At 36.2% G+C, this 21644-nt stretch overlaps 3 protein-coding genes and 1 non-coding gene across 4 annotated transcripts; 2 read left to right on the top strand and 2 right to left on the bottom strand.

Moving 5' to 3' along the window:
• Positions 1 to 865: 865 nt before the first annotated feature.
• On the bottom strand, positions 866 to 8674 carry LOC143550833 (coatomer subunit gamma-2-like). The gene is made up of 18 exons (XM_077041415.1): positions 8453 to 8674; positions 7638 to 7735; positions 7485 to 7535; positions 6914 to 7027; positions 6209 to 6409; positions 6021 to 6122; positions 5818 to 5925; positions 5494 to 5727; positions 4454 to 4704; positions 4191 to 4362; positions 3152 to 3307; positions 3007 to 3057; positions 2747 to 2887; positions 2466 to 2660; positions 2229 to 2360; positions 1963 to 2136; positions 1638 to 1877; positions 866 to 1240 (listed from the first exon to the last, which is right to left on the bottom strand). The coding sequence occupies exons 1-18, from the start codon at positions 8493 to 8495 to the stop codon at positions 1049 to 1051; spliced, it is 2655 nt and encodes an 884-aa protein (XP_076897530.1). The 5' UTR covers positions 8496 to 8674; the 3' UTR covers positions 866 to 1048.
• Positions 8675 to 11059: 2385 nt separating this feature from the next.
• Positions 11060 to 14414, top strand: LOC143550809 (ras-related protein Rab7-like). Its single transcript, XM_077041399.1, has 7 exons — positions 11060 to 11259; positions 11543 to 11569; positions 11753 to 11852; positions 13406 to 13552; positions 13650 to 13730; positions 13824 to 13969; positions 14094 to 14414. The coding sequence occupies exons 1-7, from the start codon at positions 11207 to 11209 to the stop codon at positions 14158 to 14160; spliced, it is 621 nt and encodes a 206-aa protein (XP_076897514.1). The 5' UTR covers positions 11060 to 11206; the 3' UTR covers positions 14161 to 14414.
• A 707-nt stretch (positions 14415 to 15121) lies between these two features.
• On the top strand, positions 15122 to 17870 carry LOC143550832 (ATP-dependent Clp protease proteolytic subunit 6, chloroplastic-like). The gene is made up of 9 exons (XM_077041414.1): positions 15122 to 15272; positions 15385 to 15452; positions 15869 to 15941; positions 16121 to 16325; positions 16427 to 16492; positions 16571 to 16711; positions 16813 to 16866; positions 17097 to 17189; positions 17643 to 17870. Exons 1-9 carry the CDS (start codon positions 15211 to 15213, stop codon positions 17688 to 17690), a joined length of 810 nt encoding a protein of 269 aa, XP_076897529.1. The 5' UTR covers positions 15122 to 15210; the 3' UTR covers positions 17691 to 17870.
• Positions 17871 to 19944: 2074 nt separating this feature from the next.
• Positions 19945 to 20139, bottom strand: LOC143550848 (U2 spliceosomal RNA). The gene has a single exon (XR_013138398.1). It is a non-coding gene; the product is annotated as a U2 spliceosomal RNA (small nuclear RNA).
• Positions 20140 to 21644: the final 1505 nt, after the last annotated feature.

Genomic DNA, 21644 nt, shown 5'->3' with positions numbered 1-21644 from the left:
CACAGGTCGTCCGGTTATTGAGGTAACAATGTACAAATATACCTTAGTAACTAATCCAACCCATCATTTCTTAGATTCTATCTAGTCCAATAACTATTTTTATTTTTAACTCCCATTCCCTTCACCTAGCTGCTCGATCAGACTCTTTCACCTAGTTGCAATAACATTATCTTAAACACATTTCACCTAGATGCTCACCAACAGTTTACACTCTAGTGCCGCTCACCTTACTTTCCAACATTTTTTATCAGGGTTGATTTAACTCAACCCTGCCTGAATTAACAATATGCAGTTGGAACAAATTGGTTTGTTGAGTAATTTAATGTTTGAGTAGGAGCACTATCAATAATGAACACAGAAAACACTATAAACTTATGCTCTATTGTATATGAGCGAGCAGAGTTGACTCAAATTTATACAACCTGAATTTTGAGATAATTGGTCTGATTAAAATTTCGAGACAGCTCAAGCTAACTATGACTCGGCTCATTAACATTAGATAAGAGAGAATATACCAAAAACAAGAAAAGATCAGATACGAGAGATGAGAACACATTAAAACAGAAACTAATTATTTGTATACTAATAATTGCTATGGTTTGCGGTTTTAGTTAAGATCGCACATTGCAGGTTGACTAAAGAAAAACATTGTTTTGGCAGATATTAACATACAGACTTAGGCCTTAGTAATCAACAACGAGAATGAATTGCTAGTTTCAAACTTTAACGGGCTTTATTTATATAAATACAATCATCTTATGAAGATGTGGTTTTCTTGTATACTTCTTAGATGAACAGAGCAAGTTTCTTTCATAAAATTCCGCCAAACAAATATAAAACATGTTCATCAAAAATCCAGTTACATAAAAAAGAAATTAAACTTCCTTAAAAGATGTCTACCTATCAAAACGCCATTAATAACAAAATGAAGTTAAAAGCAAATACATATATCTCTTCTTGATCTCCAAAAAAATTGTCTTATTGACTCTCTTTTATCAAAAACAACAATGTTTATACATTTGGTAATTTGATGTTGGATAAAAATTGACTAGTTGGCAACTAGTTCATGAATTGCATCACTTACTGCATCATCCTCTGATCTAACAGCAAGTTTCATTGCCACCTCTTTTGCACTATCCACTCCAAACGATAATCGAACAAGTACCTTCACATTGCCTATGTACACACCCGATAACAAGCATGTATGTGATCTTGAGTTGGCCGCAACCACCTCCGTGCCCTGAAACATTCAATTTTTATTTTAACTTTCTTTTAAGTGCAATGATTTACGAATAACATAATTCATTTTACATTTTTAATTCCAATGATTCAGAAAATATATAACGAATAGCAGCAAGAACTGCATAACTACGTGTGACTGCATATTGCTTTAAATGTGATACATTAGAGATGGTTATGTAACCGCCTTCGGCTTTCCTTCTCTCATATTTTTCAAGCACTGTGTACAAGTGCATTGTGCAGTTCTCTATCTAAAACTGGTTCTGTACTAAACACAAATATAAATTAATTTTACGTAGTATACCACAAGAACCACATAACACTTGCTCCTCATTGCTTTAACTGTGCAGTTCTCTACCTTAAGTTTGTTACCTTACAAGTAGAGAAAAATTAGTTACCTCGCAAGGTTGCATGCCAAGAAGATTGATGACGGTACTAACTGCTTCTTTCAGACTTTCCCTTGGGCCAAGCCCATACTCATCAACACGTTCAAAATCCGGGCCCAAACTTTCCCATGCATTTCTGAAATTTGAAACCCCAACTTTAAGCATGTAATCTGCTGCGACAACCTCAAACTCCTCCAGCTGGTATTCATCTTCCACACCATCTTCCTCTGCCTCACCAGTTGACGGATCAACCTGAACCAAATTTCAATCAAATTATACCATTATTTATTACCCTTGTTTTTTTTAATAAGAAAACTACCGATTTAGAAAATATTACCTCTTTAACAATAAACCTCAACATGTTGCTGAATTTGCCAACAGCCGGAACCCCTTCTGGTTTCTCAAATGCAACAAATGTTTGTCCTGGCGTGTCATATGGTAGGGATTTTAATGGTTTTGTTGCTACTTCTTCGAACTCTTCTGCTTCTGAAGCATCCACAACAATGGTAACCTAAAACCAATCCATCCCGTTAAACATGACAAATAAATTTAAATTTAAATTCAAATATAATCTGAATCTTGAAAGTTGCAACGATAGCTTACATCTTCCAATAACTGCTCAGGAATGGTATTGGTACAGTTGTACTGGAACACAACATGCCTATCGAATATGTGTTTAACTACATTAACTGCATACTCCGTTTCGGCTTCAGTGAGCTCCACAGGTGCAGATGACTGTTTACAAAATAACAATAGATATGAAATAAACGAGAGCGTAAAAATAAACCTAGATGTATATATATTAAAGAATTATATGCCACATGGCCCACATATACGAACCTTGAAAAGCTGTCCAAAAGTTGAGAACTCTGGAATTGATAACAGTAACTTGTCATAAGTATCAACGGCTGAAGTGGGAGCTGGTGGAGCACCAAGACCCGTTGGCTTTTTAGCAGCAGCTTTTTTCTCTGCAAATGGTTGAGATTTAACCTCCCTTGAAACAGAACGGATATCAAAGGGTTCTTCTGATGGTTCCTGAAATCCAATAAACAATTGACAAAATGATTATGAAGTAGACAAAAGTCATAACTCATAACAAAGCCAAACATGTGGGACCTTACATAGTTTTTCAAACTAGTCTCAAGGTTGGCAAGTGGAATATCCAGTGACCCAAACAGAAATTCCTTTACATCTTTATTGGTTTCAAAAACAGAACCGTCACCTCCAATAGTATTCAAATACAATGTAGCTCTGTCACGAACCTACACGTATTTCAAAAAACAGAACCGTCACCTCCAATAGTATTCAAATACAGAGTGATTCTCACGCTGTATTTACTTTTGGGACAACAAAAGCATTGTAACTTAAGTATACAACTGACCTCATCATCATTATCATATAAACAGCGCCTCAGCAGAACAAAGATACGGGGCTGCAGTACAATATTATTCAAACACAGTTATTGAGAGAAAATTCACCTGACTTTAGTTATTAGTATTACAGGAAATGAGAATTGATGTGCTTACCTTCAACGAGTCAACCATAGCACCAAACTTTGCCAAAGTGCTCACTGCACTAGCTCGAACAGTTGCATTTTCGAGTATGACACGGTTATATATATACCGTATGTATTTGCTGGGATCTGATGTCTTTGGCCCCTCAATACCAAGAAAATGGAGAATCTAACCATGTAATTCAAAGTAACAAGTTTAACAAAGATGTGAATTAGAGCACAATACATCGACAGAAAATTTAAAGATTGTAAAATGGGTGGTCGGTGACGGGTCAAGATGCCATTTTTAGTACATGTTAGGCTGACATGAAACATTTTTTGTCCAAAATTCTTTAACTTTTATTAATAGTTAGTATGTCAAATATGAATATAATAATAATACTATTTAAACAATGCTCAGCTTGTTTAATGAAGTGAATTAGGACATTTTAAGCCTTAAAATATATGTTTTGGGCAACTTTCAGCCGGTTTCATTTGACCTGCTCTAATTTTATTTTACCAATTTGACCAGTTAGAGATAACCAATGTTATTAAAAGCCCTCGCCTCTTGCGCCTAGGCCCATTTTTCAGGCGAAGCTCAATAAATGCGCTTTTAGTTCCTAGGCGAGCGCTTCAGCATTGTCTATGGCAAGAATATGAGAAGATAAAAGCTGAGCAAAAGAAACGCAAGGAGTGCTATTAGAACTTAGATCTAGGAGAGGTCAAAGGCATTATATTGATACATTCTGTTATTCAAGTTCTGGAATTACATTTGAATCTTGATTATTTTAGAACTTTTGGTACTAATTAGATGATATTAAATGTTATATAATAGCTTTTGTTTATTTATTTGAAGAATAGTACTATTTTTCATATACATAATATATTTTAAATTTTTTATTCAAGTGCGCTTTTTTTCTTCAGGCCCTCGCTTTTTTTGCGCCTTGAGTGCGCCTAGCGCATTTGATAACTATGGAGATAACATGTGCCCCAAAACAACTTATGCATAAGAATATTGGTCAAATTTGCCACCTTAAGGAAACTAACAAGAATAAAGCAAAGACGATGCTAACCTGTGTTGAAAGATATGTGAATTCACAGTCCTCGATGAATTCACACAGGTGAAGAAGGCCACTCTCTTTTGCATCTGGGATTTCTCTTATGATGGTTACAATTGAATCGACAATTGCTTTCTTGTACTCAAATCCACCTTCCTCCCTTAGGATGTTGCTCAAGAAACCCATCCTAAAAAGGTAAATAGACAATTAAGGATAACTATATGAGGCACAGTCACATCTATCGTCTAAATTGAAGGAAGGAAGTTGAATAGACTCACAATGTTCTGAACTTAAGAGGGAACTTCAAGCACAATGATCTAATGGCATCAACCACGACAATTTTGAACTCGTCAGCAATGTCAGACATGAAGTTGGTAATTTGTTTCATCAAACGATCAACGCCTGATTCATTTCCTGTTTTAAGAAGTGTGGTAATGGCAAGGGTTGCAATACTTCTGTTTTGGTCAGAAATCAAGCTCTCCATATCTATGTTGCAGGTAGTTACAGCCATTGGGTGAGTCATTGCCACCTGAACAATATACAGATCGTTATACATCAGGAATAGACCAAAAAAACACCATGTGCACTTTAAGAAAATAGAAGGTGAATAAACAGCATATTGTGCATCGGGTATTACAAAAATGCAATTGGTGAATACTGAAGTATGTATACTATAGAAGAACCACAATTGCTTACTATACCCCATAAAAACTGTGAATGGCTAATAATCATGACAAAACCTTCAAGATATAATCCTCAAGAAAGAAAGAAAATCAGTCAGCATACCGAAAACCATCACAAAAACTAATTCGTTGATAATGCTAAGTTCACTTTAGAGAAGTAAAATGTAAATGTATCAGTATTTACCCTATTTAACAGTGTTACACAACACATCAATGCCAAAACAGATCAAGATAAATAAGCTGGCAAGCAGATGTCGCAAAACATATAGGTCACGCGGGTTGGGTTGCACGTCAAAGCAGATAATTATTTGTACGATTCAAGTTGACTCAAAATATTTTGTCCAAAATTTAAAAAGTATACACATAATGACTTGTCATATATATAGAGGTTATACCATTTCAACAATAATAAAATATTTTACCATCTTCACCTGTTAAGAGATTAACAATAACCCAAATCTTGACACATTTATATGTAACCAAGTCAAATTGTCAAATAGACGCCTCATGGTGAAGATGAATAAGAGACAATAATACATAGTTTTGATGCTCATGACACTTTGAGCCGGTATACCACGTGAAACTAAGTACGTGTAAGATTTTTTTTTTAACACTTAACAGGTTTAGAAAGTGACCTTGTTCAATGTTCGCACAGCAGCAAATCGAAGCACCGGCTTAGATGAACTTAAGAAGAGCTGTAGGACAGTAATTGCAGGGGTCAATTCTCGGCTAGTAACACCGCTTAATTCTGTTATGGCCCTTGCTGCTTCAAAAATGACCATCTCTGATTTGTGGCGTAGACAACCTTCCAAATAGTCATAAAAAGGACGGTCCCCAGTTTGATTGTTCATGCTTGACTCCCTAATAACCTGAATAAAAATTGTCGGTGATTCAATATTTCAAATCACACCTAACAACCCTAAATTCACAAGAGAAAGAAATAACACTAACAGAAGTACCTGGCTAGTGTAACGAATCAGCAAGCATTGAGCCAAAGGTGAACGAACACTACCCTTTGTCAAGCTGGTCACTAGTTTACTCACAGCTAACCGATCATTTTGTCTTATCTGCAAATTGATCAAGTTGTAAATAGACCACATGATAATCATCTCATATGAAACCCAAATCATTAAAAAACTTATTAAACATTCAGAGTGCATACCTGTTGGAGTAAAGCAAGTGCATGAAACTGCACAAGTGCTGCTCTTGATTGAACAGCTTCTTGTACCTCATTGCTCCATCTTTTCACAATCTCTGGGTTCGTCTAAGATGCATAGATGTAATGAAATTATAGATTTTTAACACAGTAATAAGACAAAATAATGGAATTATTCATATAGTAAGTTGTACCTGAAGCAAATGGATACCACTGACTAGTGCTGCACTGGCTACTACATGGTTTTTATCAACAATAGCTTGTTTTAAGTATCTCTCAATTTGAGTTAGAAGTGTTCCATCTGTAATGCGACAGAGAACACGAATAGCATTTGCTCGATACACATCAGTCTTGCTGTTCATGTCTTTCATAAGGGAACTTGTGACAATAATAACCTTCCATGCACAAAGAAATGTATCATGTCATTTAAATGTAAAAGCACAGAACTATAAAGAAATAAATCATCATCATCATCATCATCGTACTCAATATATCCCACCAATAGCAAAGCTATGGTAGGGTCTGAGGAGGGTAAGATGTAGACAGCCTTACCTCTACCCCATAAAGATAGAGAGGCTGCTTCCGGTGAGACCCCCGGCTCGATAGTAGTTTTGCATCAAGCCTTGGACATAAGGCACATAGCACTCAATCATCGGGACACCGGCTGATCGGTGCATGTACCCTTGTCTTTCGGCTATCAACGCCACTACATGATGCCTGATTAACCGTCCGTCACTTTTAACGTTATTTTCACGAGATTAGTAAAATAACGTCAAAATTAGTGCAATTTCACTTTTGCCCACCCGAGGGTTCACACATATATACATCATATGTGCGCACCGCAAGCAGGGCTAATTAGGGCTATAAAGAAATAAATATGTAAAATAATTCTTTGAGACCTCATCTGCAGAGGGGGAGAGCTCCTTTATAATCAAATAAACCATTCTCCTTAATCCAATATCTTTAGCCTGGAAAAGTTTTGTTACTGAAAAGAAAACTTCTGTGGCTTCAGTCTGCAAATAAGAATCAGCGATAAAGTATTAGAATATCAAGATGTTGCTAAAAAGATTGCAAAATTTCAATATGCACAACAATGACGAGATAACATGCATTTCAACAACACATGTTGTGGATCATTATAGCCCATAGGCATGCTATAGACAACACCGCCAGGTTGCACCAATCCTAATTTAGTTCCAATTAAACGAAAACAATACTGGAAATGGTGCAGTTGAAGCATCTTGATTCTTGGTAGTTGGTAGCAATAAATACATGACCCTGACAAAATAATTCCTTGAAGAGTTCGAAGACATTTTTATATACCACATGCAACGATTTAAAATATATAAACATGATACAAACCCAGAACTTAATTTCCTCTTTTACAGGAAATGTTTAAAGTAAAACCATATGTATTTGTGTGAAAGTCGTGTGTTGCCTTTCTGAACAGAATACAGAACATGATCTGACCTTTGTGAAGGTATCACCTTGATTCAAGAGATAAAGCAGCTTTGTGATAACCTGTCAACATAAACAAGAATTTAACCTGTTGGATCATGTTCATGTAAAGAAATAAATCAAAAAAATATTTAGCGACAATAAGTTGAAATAAAAAAAAAACACCTGAGAACACCTCCTTGAATCCAACTGAGGGTCATTAAAGACCCTGGCTTCCTGAAGAACTGCTCCTTTCTCGATTCCGGAAAAGGGAGAGTACTCAGCTGCACATGACAACAAGACTCAATTATAAACAGCAAACATACACGAAAGTGCAGCAACTATAATATTGCAAAAAAATATATCAAATCAACCTAAATTTACAAAATTGTCAACGTCGGAATACATACAAGACCTGCTAGTACACTAATAACCGAATGTGCAGTATTTAAAATCTGAGATCAGTTATCAGCTGAATCATTCCTCTATAATATTTATCAAATTGTTGAAGATCAGATTAAACTACATTTTCTATATTCCTATTATACTTCCATCAAACCTCTGTATACACACAATCAAGCCTACACAAGTTCGCAATTCACAACACATATCGACTCACATCATAATTCAAGAGCTTACAAATCATCTAAAGTAATTAATTTCACACCCAATTAACGAACACAATGCAGATCATCTAAATGAACACAAAAATAATGTAAATCACACAATAACACCAGAAAGCAGCCCTAACATACCAAACCTAAGTAAAATTCTCAACATCATTACCATTACTAACAACTAAATCCACCGGCATAATAATAATAATAATATCCAGAGCTTACAAATCAGCTTAACTAAAGCTACATTCAGGACCTAATTAACGGCAATGTAGATCTAACAGAAATTGCATATCCTCTAAATCGCATAATAACAGATCGATCAAATCTCAACAAAGTTTCAATCGGATGAATCGAAACTGAGGTGGAAATTGAAAGTGTTACCTTCCTCGTCACGATCGTCATCTTTCTTCACGTACTGCGACATTATTGAGAGAGAATGAGAAATTTAGACCTAAATGTTGAATCGATTGCAACTGTGAATCAGATCTCGATGCTCTGTGTGTTGGTGTACGAGTGAAATTGTGAGCGTAACTGGAAGTTTACGAGCAGATCTCTCTCTATCCTTGCAAGAGGGTTACAACTTACGAATGCTATTATAAAATACTGTTGGTGTAACCTCTTTTTATCTAATTATGAACTTATGGTTAGAGTTGTAAAAAAGAAATCATTAACCGAAGAAACACGGATCCACTTACTAGGGTATGAGTCCTTGATCCAATGAGTCCACAGGGTATAATACGATAACTACTATCACGATATGAGTAAAGCTCCCTAAAGTCCAGTGACCGGAACCTGCAAAACAAACACCGTGAGTCTCGTTACAAGAAGGACAAGAGGGGACGTCTTCCTGTAACCACTCTCCGGCGTGAGAATCAGTAACGTTCGTAATGAAGAAAGTACTGAAGTACAAAGACTAAGTGTAGTCCGAATATAGGTGAGTGAATGAATACCTCATACCGTTTGACAAGGTATTTATAGCCGAATGGTGATGGAAGATGATAGGGGCAGCTGTCCTCTTCTAGAAGATCTTTGATAACCGCCTAGACACGTGTCCTCGTGTGATATGTTGAGCTATACGTCTCATGTGCAAGAGCATAACAACCTGGACACGTGTCGCCAATTGATAGGGCAGATCACACATTGGCCATGTGCACGGTTATAACAACCTGGCCATGTGTCATTTGTTCATTGGTTAGTATGTCACGTATTCCCCAAGTAAGAATCATGAGCCTTCTTCTAGAAAGTATTTGAATGGTGACAGCTGTCCTGTAGACACTGTCCTCCAGCTATTATGGGGACAGATATCTTGTCTTGCGGACGACTTCTGAGGATGCCCGGATGCTTCCGCGCGTATTGTGAGGACGTTCCTCCTCTATCATGATATGCGGGTGATCCATGCGTCCCGCGGGTGGCTTGTAAAAGGATTCTCTGTGCCCCGCGGGTGATATTTAAGGGTATTTGGGTCTTTTTAGTACCCTACCTCTAAATTAACAAATTAAGATATCACTAATGTGTCATACAGGGTGTGTATTCTATAAAAATTAGGCTTCTATCTAATAGTATCAGTAGCAAAGTTTTATGGTTAGTATGACTATTTTCCGATTTATCATATGACTCGTATGATATGACAGACTCTGGCGTGATTAGAAGTAATTTTTATATCATTTGATATTTTTTTTATTAAAATATAAGTTTGTACTGTATAGAAATAAAATATTGTAAATTCATGCTTCGTGTACAAGTTATAAATGAATACTTAATTGACTATAATCATGAAATGGATTTTAGTTTAGTGGTATCAAGATATGTATACAGTGGTATTTCTTTCAAGTGTTTAAGGATTATAATCTTAGAGGGGACGGGGTGGAGCGTGGTGGACGGCCATCTTGCGTGATGGCCTCACAAACACCGCCGTCGGTGCCCCCATCTAGCGTGATGAGGGTTTTTACGTGATGGCCATCACGCAGTGATATCTCACAAAACCCAACACACACATAAACCTATATGTGTGTGTGTGTGCGTGTGTGTATGTATGTATACCAAAATCCATCATACTACCACCCCCACTAAATTCCGTCACTAGTGAGGGAATGTGGTGGGGTGAGGTGTCACCATATCATAGGGTGTGGTGGATGATGGATTTAGAACCACTCCCTCCCCCATCATAATCACCACACGAAATCAAGGGAATTTTATATAAGCCTTTAAGCTCCATAACACCTAAAGTTATAGTGACTTGTATGGACTAGAATAATGGTTTACTACCTGCATAATTATGATCATATAGTATAAGGTATAGTACAAGGTTTTTCGTGACTCAAACAAAACAACAATGGTTGCTAACTACCAACGGGTCTTTGAACACCCATCTATTCAGTAGTTTAACTTTAAACGTTTTCTTGAATAGATAAGTTACTCCTAAATTTAGTTTTAGAGTACTATGAGACAAAATCTCCCAATCATTTAGTAAGCCTCATCTTTTCACACTTTTCACTTTTCATATCGCTAAAAATATAGCACTAAAAATAAGTGGTATAACCCAACACCTAAAAGAAATTGTTTGGAAAAATAATTTTGCTTTTTTTAAGGTTTCATTCATACAAACACTCATGCTCACTATCCAAGCACCCGGTCCCACTTACGCATCGTATACGATCACACGGCTCGTATGAGTCTCAACTTTTGTCATAATTCATAAACCGAGGATAATCTTGTACAATATCAAATTGCTTTTATACGAATCGCATATCCTTACGACATGTATAGGGTCACACGACTTATATAAAAGCCCGCTCATTGACATGTTTAATATCTCATCGTATGACTCTATACGACACGTATATCAGAGAAGAATAGCGATACCTTTTTAAAGCCGGATATGTTGAGTCAGATCTGATTATCTGAGCCAACACTAGAAAGGTCCGTCAGTATCGATTTTTTTTTTTAAGTCCAAAACTTCCAATTCCATTAAAAACATCCAACATAATTAATAATTAAAGGTTTGATTGAACACACCTGGTTCTAGACGACCTATGATTCAGCTCAAGATTCTTTAACCATATGCTACTGTTATTACTCCAATCATCATCACCTTCACTTGAATTCAATTAGTTGATCCAATCACTCACGATCACGATGCCTTCAAGAAGACGAACGCTTCTCAAAGTCATCATCCTCGGTGACAGCGGGTCAGTTGTTTCATTTCGCCTCTTAAACTCCAACTATATTATTATTATTAGGGTTTTGTACTTAATTCGAGTTCGATTTGACTCCTGTGCTGGTCAATTTGATTGATTACTGTTAGATGAACGAATCTGTATAGTGTAGGTTTAAAGATCAGAAGTTTGCGTATCAAGTTAGTTGTAATGATTTACGTTTACATGTTATTTTGATCGGTTTTCGTATCGTGTTGCATGCATCTGTATTTGTTGTGTGATCTGCTTACTAATTTGGTGTTTCTGTGTGATGCAGGGTTGGAAAAACATCCTTGATGAATCAGTATCCTTTAATGCCTAAATCTATTAGGGTATATTTAATTTCACAGGGTTGGAACTTATTATTATATGATTGATTTTATAAATGTTTAGGGTCAAAATAATAAGATTTTGACATTTTTGTAAGAGACCGCGTTAAGAGAGATGCTTATTATGGATTTTGTTTGGCCTTAATGTTGAATTTTAGATATGTAAACAAGAAGTTTAGCAATCAGTACAAGGCAACAATTGGTGCGGATTTCTTGACAAAAGAAGTGGAATTTGAGGATAGGCTTTTCACTCTACAGGTTAGTTGTTAGTTATGCTGCTTTGATTGTGCTTTTTGGTTCCTTTGATAGCATATTGAACTAGTTTTTTTTTAGTATTATTGGATTGTTGTGTGTTTGTGTTCAAAGACTTGATATTAAATTTGAATGCTTTAAGATTGATTCGTTTTTTGTGTGGTACACGGTTAAACTTTATCAACCGAATTTTGGCTCTTCTTGCATTTCTTTGCTAGAGGTATCGTTTTATTAAGTAACTCAATGATTTCATTAAATAAGGGCAAGTGTATAAGCAAATTAGACGAGTGTGTTGACCTACAAAGGAGTGAGGTTTTTTTGGAGATTTCTACACTCGCTACTGAGAAAGATGCTTAATTGACTAAAGTTGAGTTCTTTTCAAGTGACCTTTATATAGTTTATATAAGAAAGCATGGCATAATACTTTAATTATATGAATAATCCAGTTATAGTGTGATTTTGTAGCTAGAGCTTTTTTTTCATACACTTAACTTCAAATTGGCTCTTCAATTTCTAGTGAATGTACATTTTAATTATAAATCTTTAATAAGTTTGAGAAACTGGTCCTTTGGTTGCCAGCTGTAATAAGAACGGCATTAAATCAATCATGTGCAGATCGCAATTAAAATGACAAAGTTAACCTTTAAGATAGGCTGATCTGGACCGTTAGGACTGGATTTTGGAATAAACTTTATTGATTCAACTTTTGTTGGAAAAAGATTTAACAAACAATATAATGGCATTTTCCGTGTTATGAGTTTTTTATTATATTCTTTTGTAATAAGAGTCAATCTTCTTTATTTATCATTACAACGGAAATTCACTAGAGAAAAATAGATCTTTAGCAACATAGCAGCACCTGCAAATAGATGAACTATGTAAACGTGCCATACGTTTAAATCTTCATTGTAACAATGTACTTTTATCTATTGATGTCTCGGCTTTGACTTACAATGGCAATGCTTATATTTAGTTAGGCTAAATTTCTAGTATTATTGATATCATTGTTATCTATTCTTTCACATTCTAACACCAACATTGCTTGCATTTGCAATGTGTATTGTACCTTTTGATGTTATTGTGGAGTTTTTTTCTCTCAAGAAACTAGAGCACGTTGTTGGACCTCCACAAACTGTCACATCAGATTCCAAACTTTTCTCAAAAACCCCCATTTTCATCCACAACACCAAACCCCCACAAACCCATTAAAAATTTATTAAAATTATATATATAATATGCATGTATATATGTGACATCAGAGAGTGAGAGAGGGGACCCACATTTGCTGTCCGCCCAGCTGTTTTCAGCCACAAACCTTGGCTTCCCGAACGAAACTCCACAATGCAGCAAAGTTTTTCGGCTTGGGTCCGTGTAGTGCCATATAGATCCGGACCTCGAGTTCTGGATGCGTTGTGGGTGCTGTAAAATACTTGTATCATTATCAAAATACAAGTATTAGAAAATTTTGCATGCTCAATATCCTTTGAAATCTCCATATCAACATCTGTTGATTTTTAAAATTTTGACCTAAACATGTAGTCAAATTTGTGTTGTTGCAGATATGGGTTACAGCTGGACAGGAAAGATTCCAGAGCCTTGGAGTTGCATTCTACCGTGGTGCAGATTGCTGTGTTCTCGTGTATGACGTGAATGTGCAAAAGTCGTTTGATGATCTCAACAATTGGAGGGAAGAATTCCTTATTCAGGTAAGCCAACATAATAACTTGCAGGTCAAATTCATATGTATGGGTGTAGACCTAACAATTGGTTTCATGAGCTGATTGCTTAAAACAAATGTCGCAGGCTAGCCCTTCGGATCCCGAGAATTTCCCATTTGTTGTTTTGGGTAACAAAGTTGATGTTGATGGCGGCAACAGTAGAGTGGTAGGTGTTTTTCACTGGGAATTTGAAGTAAAAAACAGGTTTTTATCAGTCGATTGTGCATGCTTTGAACATGTGGTTATTATTGTGATGCAGGTTTCTGAGAAAAAGGCTAGGGCTTGGTGTGCCTCAAAAGGGAATATTCCATATTTCGAAACATCTGCAAAGGAGGGGATTAATGTTGAAGAATCTTTTCAAGTCATAGCCAAGAATGCCTTGAAGAGCGGAGAAGAGGAGGAATTGTAAGTTCCAAATATATAGCAATATTATTTATATTGAATTTTGAATTGCAAATATGCATCATTATAAGTTTTAACGTAGTGTTGAACGCTAACATAATGGTTGGTTTTGTTGTGGAACTTGAAGATACTTGCCGGATACCATTGATGTAGGAGGCACAAGTCAACAGAGGGCATCTGGATGCGACTGTTAGAATTGATTTCCATTCTTTACAAACTTTGTATCCGCACCGCTTCAAATACATTTGCTGCATTTTCTTGACTTTATTTCTGTGGATGGTTGGATTGTACATTTGTTTTGAAGTTGTTTTGTGGAGCCTGTGTGATTAACCTTGATGTTATTGCAATTTATTCCTTCAAGTTGTGATAATGGGTTGTATTGATGCACCGTCTCTTGTATTGAGCCAAGTGATTTAGTAATGCATCTACTTTTACGTAGAGAATTGTAAGACCCACATAATTCGGTTTACACAATGCTTGACATATATGTAATGGAAGTTACAAAGAAAATGAGGTAAACGATTACAAGTAAAATAGCTAGATTTGTGACATGCACCTTAATGGGATGATTATCTTTTAACTACTTAAACAAGTACTCGTTTGATCCATACCGCTAGAAAGGGATGTTTCTCTTTTTAATTAGATTGTAATCTTGTCTCGCGTTGAAAGGTTGGTCTTTGAATCGTTGATCATAACCGGTATGTTTATTTGTGTTGAAGATATCAACCCTAAACTATGCGTACTTAAAATTGTGTAATCATTAATCAAATATGACCCATATATTTATTTGTGTCAAAGATAACTCTAACTGATCGAATATAACTCATATTTATTTATGCGAAAGACAACTTTAACTGAACACAGTTAAAAATTGTGTAAGCTATTCGTCTGAACACGAAATGCTCCTGCTTAATTAAACACAACTCGTATATTTATTTGTGTCAAAGACAATTTTAACTGAAAAGAGTTAAAAACTGTATAAACAACTGAACACGAAATGTTCCAGTTTAATTAGTTTGTAGTTGACACAACAGTCATGAATAAGTTTAATTTATACTTATTATATACAGATATAAAATTATCCATAAATAAATATGGTATAAATAATTACTAGTGAACCAGATATTACCGGGTTGGATCGTGAGCGCAAATGAAGAATAAGATATATAGCTTGAAATAAAACATCTACGGGTCCGGGTTCTCTATCTTCTTCTTGTTTCGTTTTGGTGTACAAGCAGGAAGCCATGGCAGCCTCCGCCATATCAACGTCATTTACTCTCTCTTCCACCTCACTCTTTTCTCAACGGTATCCATCTTCAATTCCAATTCCAATTCCAATTCCATACTTCTAATAACATCCTTCTAGAAACTGCTTAATCGGATTTATATCTCGAATTTGTTTATTATTTATTTTTCAGAAGCTCCAAGTTCAAATCATCAATAGTTTGTGCCTTGCCGACTCCATATAGCGATTCGCCTAAAATCGGTACGTTTTCAATTGCACGATTATTATGTTATCTGCTAATATTAATTATTTATTAATTAACAGGATCTAGTTTATTGCTTTTTCTTAGTTTCTAATACTATTTATCACTAATAATTAGATAGGCAAAATTGAAATATTTACCTAATTTTGATGATTATGTAAACAATATTAACTTGCTAAATATTTGTAATAAGCTCACAACTTGTAAGTAGTCTAGCTAACAACTTGCAGCCCTAATTTATTTTGTTAGGTAGGGAGGGATTGGTTTTTTTCTTGTTTCGTTCTTCTTGTCTTTTCGGTTATGTGTTCTGAACTTTTAATAGATGATATATTGCTATTTATAAGTTATTAGCATGGTTGTTAAGTCAAATCCCACAATACCTGTTTACAACTTCAACTATATCTTTGTTTAACAGGGTTATCAAGTAAAGCACAAAAGTTGCACTTAGCACCAGAGGAAATGAACTTACATACTTCTTATGATTCAAGGTTTACTGTCTATACTCCCTCGATGCCTATGTTTAGTTTCACTTGTTATTGACGCTTAGATGTTATGAATTTACATTTTTTTATCTTTGTTTAGACATCTAGACAACTTTAGAATTCATGTGAATATAGTCACTGATCCTTATCTTTTCTGTTTTACTATGATTTTTATAATTGAGCAGTTACATTCCAATTTTAGCAAAAAAAGAGGCCCCTCCACCTATGATGCCAGCTGTCCTCACTCCAGGTGGACCTTTGGATCTTTCTACTGTATTATTCAGGAATCGTATTATCTTTGTTGGCCAGCCAGTCAACTCGCAGGTTGCTCAGCGAGTTATATCACAGCTTGTTACATTGGCCACAATTGACGAGAACGCGGATATTCTGGTGTGATTTCATTTTTTTATCAATCGTACACTTATTTCTTGTTCGATTTAATCCATAAAATGAATATTAAAATATGTGAAACGCTTTGTTTTCTTATCCAGATGTATGTGAACTGTCCTGGTGGGAGCACTTACTCTGTGTTGGCAATCTATGATTGCATGTCTTGGGTAAGATTGAATACTTGTTTTTCATTTTCTGTTTTATTTTTCTTTTCTTCTAAATTTTAGTTTTTAAATTGTTATCAGATAAAACCTAAAGTGGGTACCGTGTGTTTTGGAGTTGCTGCAAGTGAAGGTGCACTTCTTCTTGCTGGTGGAGAGAAGGGGATGAGATACGCGATGCCAAATGCGCGCATTATGATACATCAACCACAAAGTGGATGTGGGGTATGGTTAAATTCTCATATTTCACAGATATTACAATTCAAAGTCAAAACTGGATGGTTTTGATGCTACAATGAATTCTTATTTTGGATAACTATTTATAGGGTCATGTTGAGGATGTAAGGCGCCAGGTCAACGAAGCCGTTCAGAATCGTCATGTAAGATATTCTTTATGCCCTTTCTTATTTAGTGGTTTATCATAGATGGTGGCATGTGTATTTGTTTTTGTGAAATAATGGCTGGGAATTTGTATGCCCCAATTTATCAATTAGCAGTTGAGGTCAAAAACTGAATTCTAATCAGCATGCATTTTATTCAATGATTTCTTTTAACATATGGACTTATTGGGTTTTATTTATTTATTTGTTTTGTTTTAATTATTATGCAGAAAATCGACATGATGTATGCGGCATTTACTGGCCAACCATTGGAGAAAGTGCAACAATACACCGAAAGGGATCGTTTCCTATCTGTTTCAGAGGTACCATTCAGTTGCATTTATAGATCTTGTTCTGGAAACAGATTCAACTTTATTTTCTTTGGTTCCATAAATTCATGTTTCAAATTTTATAACGTCCAACTGAAAACTAATAGGTCCAAACTCCAAACGGGCAATTTCAGTAGGGGTTGGGTCAGATTGACCCACAAAGGATTCTGTCCATGACTCTTTTAAGTTATGTGGATATTTGTGTTAAATATGATTTTGGTGTTACTACAGAAGTAATCTAACTTTAATTATTAGAGCGCTTTAGAAGGATTTATCAGTTTTATGCATTTGAATACACTTTGGTTGACTGTTTTGACTTATGCGATCCGCTTCTATTTTAGCAAAGTGTTTTAGTTTTACGCATTTGGCCCTTTAAAGATAACATATAGGTGTAACTAACAGCAACCAAAGCTCTGAGACCTTATATTTGTTCTCTTATTTTTGCAGTCATTAGAGTTTGGGCTCATTGATGGAATACTTGAAACTGAATACTAGACTTGATTGGTTCCACAGTCATCGCATGCAGCAATTATAGATGATCTGGCAATCACCACTTTGATGACGTGACATGCAACCTGCCTGCGGTACCAATGTTGCAAGCTAGTTTCAGTCGAGTAGTTATCACTTAAATGATCATTCTATCTAGCGGATTGTTGTTCTCATTTTAAATTTTAATGTTAAGATGTTTGACATGCAACCTGCCTGCGGTACCAATGTTGCAAGCTAGTTTCAGTCGAATAGTTATCACTTAAATGATCATTCTATCTAGCGGATTGTTCTCATTTTAAATTTTAATGTTAAGATGTTTGACTGTTATTGATACCTATGATCATATAAATGACAGCCATGGAGTAATGTGGTTATATATTAGGCTCTTATTCGTTCAGATTGTTTTCTCTATTAAAGGTTTGGGATGCAGGACTGGTTAGGAATGTTCCAGGACCATCCAGGACTTCCTGCTGCTAACTACTAAGAAGCTTTTCCCATCACGACTGTCATTGTCAACGCCCGTTAACAGGGTAACTGTTATGATTTAGAGTGTTTAGAAACATCACACTTTGTACGCTGCAGTAGCATACAAGATGGTATAACAAAGTTATTATTTAGAACGTTCAATTATATCCTAAAAGCCACAATTAGAGGTGGACAACAAAACCGGTTCCTGGAACCGGTTCGGTGGAACCGAACCGGAACCGAACCGGAACCGAACCGGTTCCTACCCGTTTTTCGTAGGAACCGGTTCGGTTCCGTTTCAACCCGACGATCCGGGACCGGTTTGACATTTTTGGAGGTGGACCGGGTAGGAACCGGAACCGAACCGGAACCGGTTCTGGAACCGGTTCGACCGGAACCGGTTCTAGCCGTTGGAGTAGTTCTAGCCGTTGGGAAACGGTTTTATGGCCGTTTTTTGACCGTTGGGGTCAAAAATGGCCGTTTTTTTGGCTCCCCAAACACCCCACTACTAGTATAAATAGGTATTTGGTGTAATGGGTTCATCACAACACTCAAAACGCAAACCCGAACGCAAAAAAATACAAAAAAAACGCTATTACAACGTTCTGAGTTCTCTAATCTCTTGTTTTCTCTTCTTCTATATTCATATTTGTTGTTATGGCTGCCTCACAATCATCGGTTGGTCAAGGTTCCACCGCCGGACCAAGTTTCGTTCGTATTGTACCTCAAAATCGTAATCAAGAGATTTGGTGCAATTGGGATTTGGTTGAATTGAGTGACCATTCATTGAATCGTATAACACCGCTCTTGATTATAATTCAGCATTTGACTTGCGTAAGCCAAAAGACTATAATACATAGCAAACTCAACAAATGTAACACGATACAGATTTAAGTTCACCATTACACGATACACGATACAGACTAATCAATTCAAACACGCTGACACTCATAGCATTAAGTTCAATATGTTGTTTACCATTGCTCTGTGGGTGAACAACAAAAGTAGCATGAGCCTCTTCAGAAATCAGAAGAACACAAATCATCACCTACACAAGCAGCGGAAACGAAAAACGAAAAAAAAAAAATATTTTACACTGTAACCGGTTGGAACCGGTTACAGTGTAAGAACCGGTTTAGGAACCGGTCAGAACCGGTTCCACCGGTTCCGGGTCCGAGGGTTGGGGAACCGGTTCGGTTCCCTAACCGGTTCGACCATGGAACCGGTTTAAACAGTGATGTTGACTAATGGAACCGGTTCTGAACCGGTTCCGGTTCCTTTGACCAACCTGATTTGATCACCTATAGCCACAATTACCAATATACAACAAATTGAAGAGTTCAGTTATCTCCCCAGAGCCATATTAGATCATGTTCATGGCTACACCGGAAATGGTTTAGCGGATTAGATGGATATAGATTGGATGTGAATACAACGGGTTCTTCACCCCGTTCAGGCCTGTGCTGCCAAAAACATAACACCACTAGTCTTGTAGGAGGCCTCCTGCAGTAAGCCTGCAACGTGAGATTATGTATCGAGTTTCGTTAAGATTGTAACTAGCATTAAGAGGTAGACATGACAGATGATAAAATTATAAGTTACTTAAGCACCTACTATCCAAGAGAATCTTCAGAAACCATTTAATTAGGATCTCCAATAACAATACTTGAATAAACAGTGCTCTTCTAATTAGGACTTTCATCTGAACATGAGACCAAATCACATAAACCCCAAGGGTCTCTTCTAGACTTTATGATACATCCAAACTACATCAGTAACTTTTGACTATATATTGGAGGGGTGCGCTAGGCCTTGGTGGTTGTGTAAGACCAAGTTGACACATGAAGACCCAAGCAGCAAGCTACTTTGATGGGACTTCCCCCATAAAAAATAGGATTAATATCGAGTGAGCCTTGGCTCACATATCAGATATTAAACTGATAAGAACAGATACTACACTTGATCTTAGCCAAAAGGCCGAGAAAGGTATGCTTCTTTCAGTCCAGGGCTTTTGTTTTTGTACAAAACTGCCACTTGTATGTTTGTTCAATAAGCCGATGTGGGATGCAAAAAAACTTTCTTTCCATAAAACAAAGAACTTCTAACCAACAAAAATTCACAATTTGATCTCCATCTCTTAATTTCTTTTTATTAATCTACCTTGTCCACAATCAATGTAAAAAATTTTTTGGAGATTTACGTCTGCCCATCTTAATAATGGCCCAACAGAGAATGATGGTTGTAGTTATACTTCTGAATTTAATAATGAAGTCATCTAAAGTATACATAGATGACACTCAGAAGTTATTTTAAGGTTAGATTACAAGCGTCAACACCTTTCACTAGCACTAAATTTTTAGTTTTAACTTGTTATTGCCCTAAATCGTTCAATAAACTGTTGAGGTCTAAAACTCAAATCTAATTAATATGCACTTGTTCATTGATTTCTTTTAACAAATGGACTTGTTGGAGTAAGAGCAACCATACACTGAAAGGGTTCGTTTCCTATCTGTTTCAGAGGTACAAACTCGCATCAAAAGGGATTGTTTTTGTTATTTTTAAGACTATGCAGAAAATCAGCATAGTGTATTTGGCATTTGACCATTTATTCATAAGCAGGTAAAAATGTCGCATCGCTATTCCAAAGTTGGATGGAACAGTTTCATGTTTGGTTTTCTCAAGTTGATATAACTATTACTAAGCTCTTCATGAAGATATAAAGTAAGTCACAATAACCAAATCTCTGAGACCTTATATATCCCCCCTAACTTTTGCAGGCGTTAGAATTTTGGCTCGTTGTTGCCTGTTGGAATACTCGAAACTGAATACTAGACTTGATTAGGTCCACCATTATGCATGCAACAATTATAGATGATTTGGCAATCACCACTTAGATGACGTGGCATGCGACCTGCCTGTGTACCAATGTTGCAAGCTAGTTCTAATTAAACAGTTATTCACTTAAATGATCATTCTATCTAGTGGATCTTTGCTCTCATTTTATATCTTAATGTTAGGGATGTTGTTTGACATATAATTTACCAACTTTTATTGATACCTACGATTATTCAAAGGAGTAAGGACAACTATAGAGTAATGTGGTTTTGTGATTTTACGTTAGACTTGTATTCATTCTCATTATTTCCTTCATTGAAGGTTTGGGATGTAGAACTGGTTAGGAATGGTCCAGGACCTCACCTGGACCATCTAGGAATGAGATCAGTTGGAACCATGCTTAGGACTATCAGGCACAAATCAAGCCTGGTCTTTTTTGTTGTGTCGTTGACCACACTTACTTGGATCTTTTGCTATGACAGTTCCAAGATGGGATAGACAACTTAAAATATATACCTTTTAACTCGAGGACCTTTCTTATGATTGCAATGCGAAGCGAAAACCAGTCCGTCAAAATATTACTCCCTCCATCCCAGACAAAGTGTCTTAGTTTCAATAACACAAAGTTTAAGGTAGATTAAATTATTGTTTCATTTGCTT

This window comes from Bidens hawaiensis, unplaced genomic scaffold (assembly GCF_021521415.1).
Source record: "Bidens hawaiensis isolate Kalapana, Puna unplaced genomic scaffold, B.hawaiensis_p1.1 tig00016189_1, whole genome shotgun sequence".
NCBI classification, from domain to species: domain Eukaryota; kingdom Viridiplantae; phylum Streptophyta; class Magnoliopsida; order Asterales; family Asteraceae; genus Bidens; species Bidens hawaiensis.
The sequence above is the reverse complement of the archived record's forward strand: the minus strand, read 5'-3'. Positions and strand labels throughout refer to the sequence as shown.

Bases quoted from the DNA above. Each gene is read 5' to 3' on its own strand.
- LOC143550833 (XM_077041415.1), bottom strand. From the start codon at position 8,495: ATGTCGCAGTACGTGAAGAAAGATGACGATCGTGACGAGGAAG. The intron at 3,308-4,190 runs GTTAGCATCGTC...TTACATGGTTAG, and splicing joins TCACATATCTTTCAACACAG to ATTCTCCATTTTCTTGGTAT. The intron at 3,058-3,151 runs GTAAGCACATCA...ATTGTACTGCAG, and splicing joins CTATGGTTGACTCGTTGAAG to CCCCGTATCTTTGTTCTGCT.
- LOC143550809 (XM_077041399.1), top strand. From the start codon at position 11,207: ATGCCTTCAAGAAGACGAACGCTTCTCAAAGTCATCATCCTCGGTGAC. The intron at 11,853-13,405 runs GTTAGTTGTTAG...GTGTTGTTGCAG, and splicing joins ATAGGCTTTTCACTCTACAG to ATATGGGTTACAGCTGGACA. The intron at 13,731-13,823 runs GTAGGTGTTTTT...ATTGTGATGCAG, and splicing joins ATGGCGGCAACAGTAGAGTG to GTTTCTGAGAAAAAGGCTAG.
- LOC143550832 (XM_077041414.1), top strand. From the start codon at position 15,211: ATGGCAGCCTCCGCCATATCAACGTCATTTACTCTCTCTTCCACCTCA. The intron at 16,493-16,570 runs GTAAGATTGAAT...AATTGTTATCAG, and splicing joins TCTATGATTGCATGTCTTGG to ATAAAACCTAAAGTGGGTAC. The intron at 16,712-16,812 runs GTATGGTTAAAT...AACTATTTATAG, and splicing joins AACCACAAAGTGGATGTGGG to GGTCATGTTGAGGATGTAAG.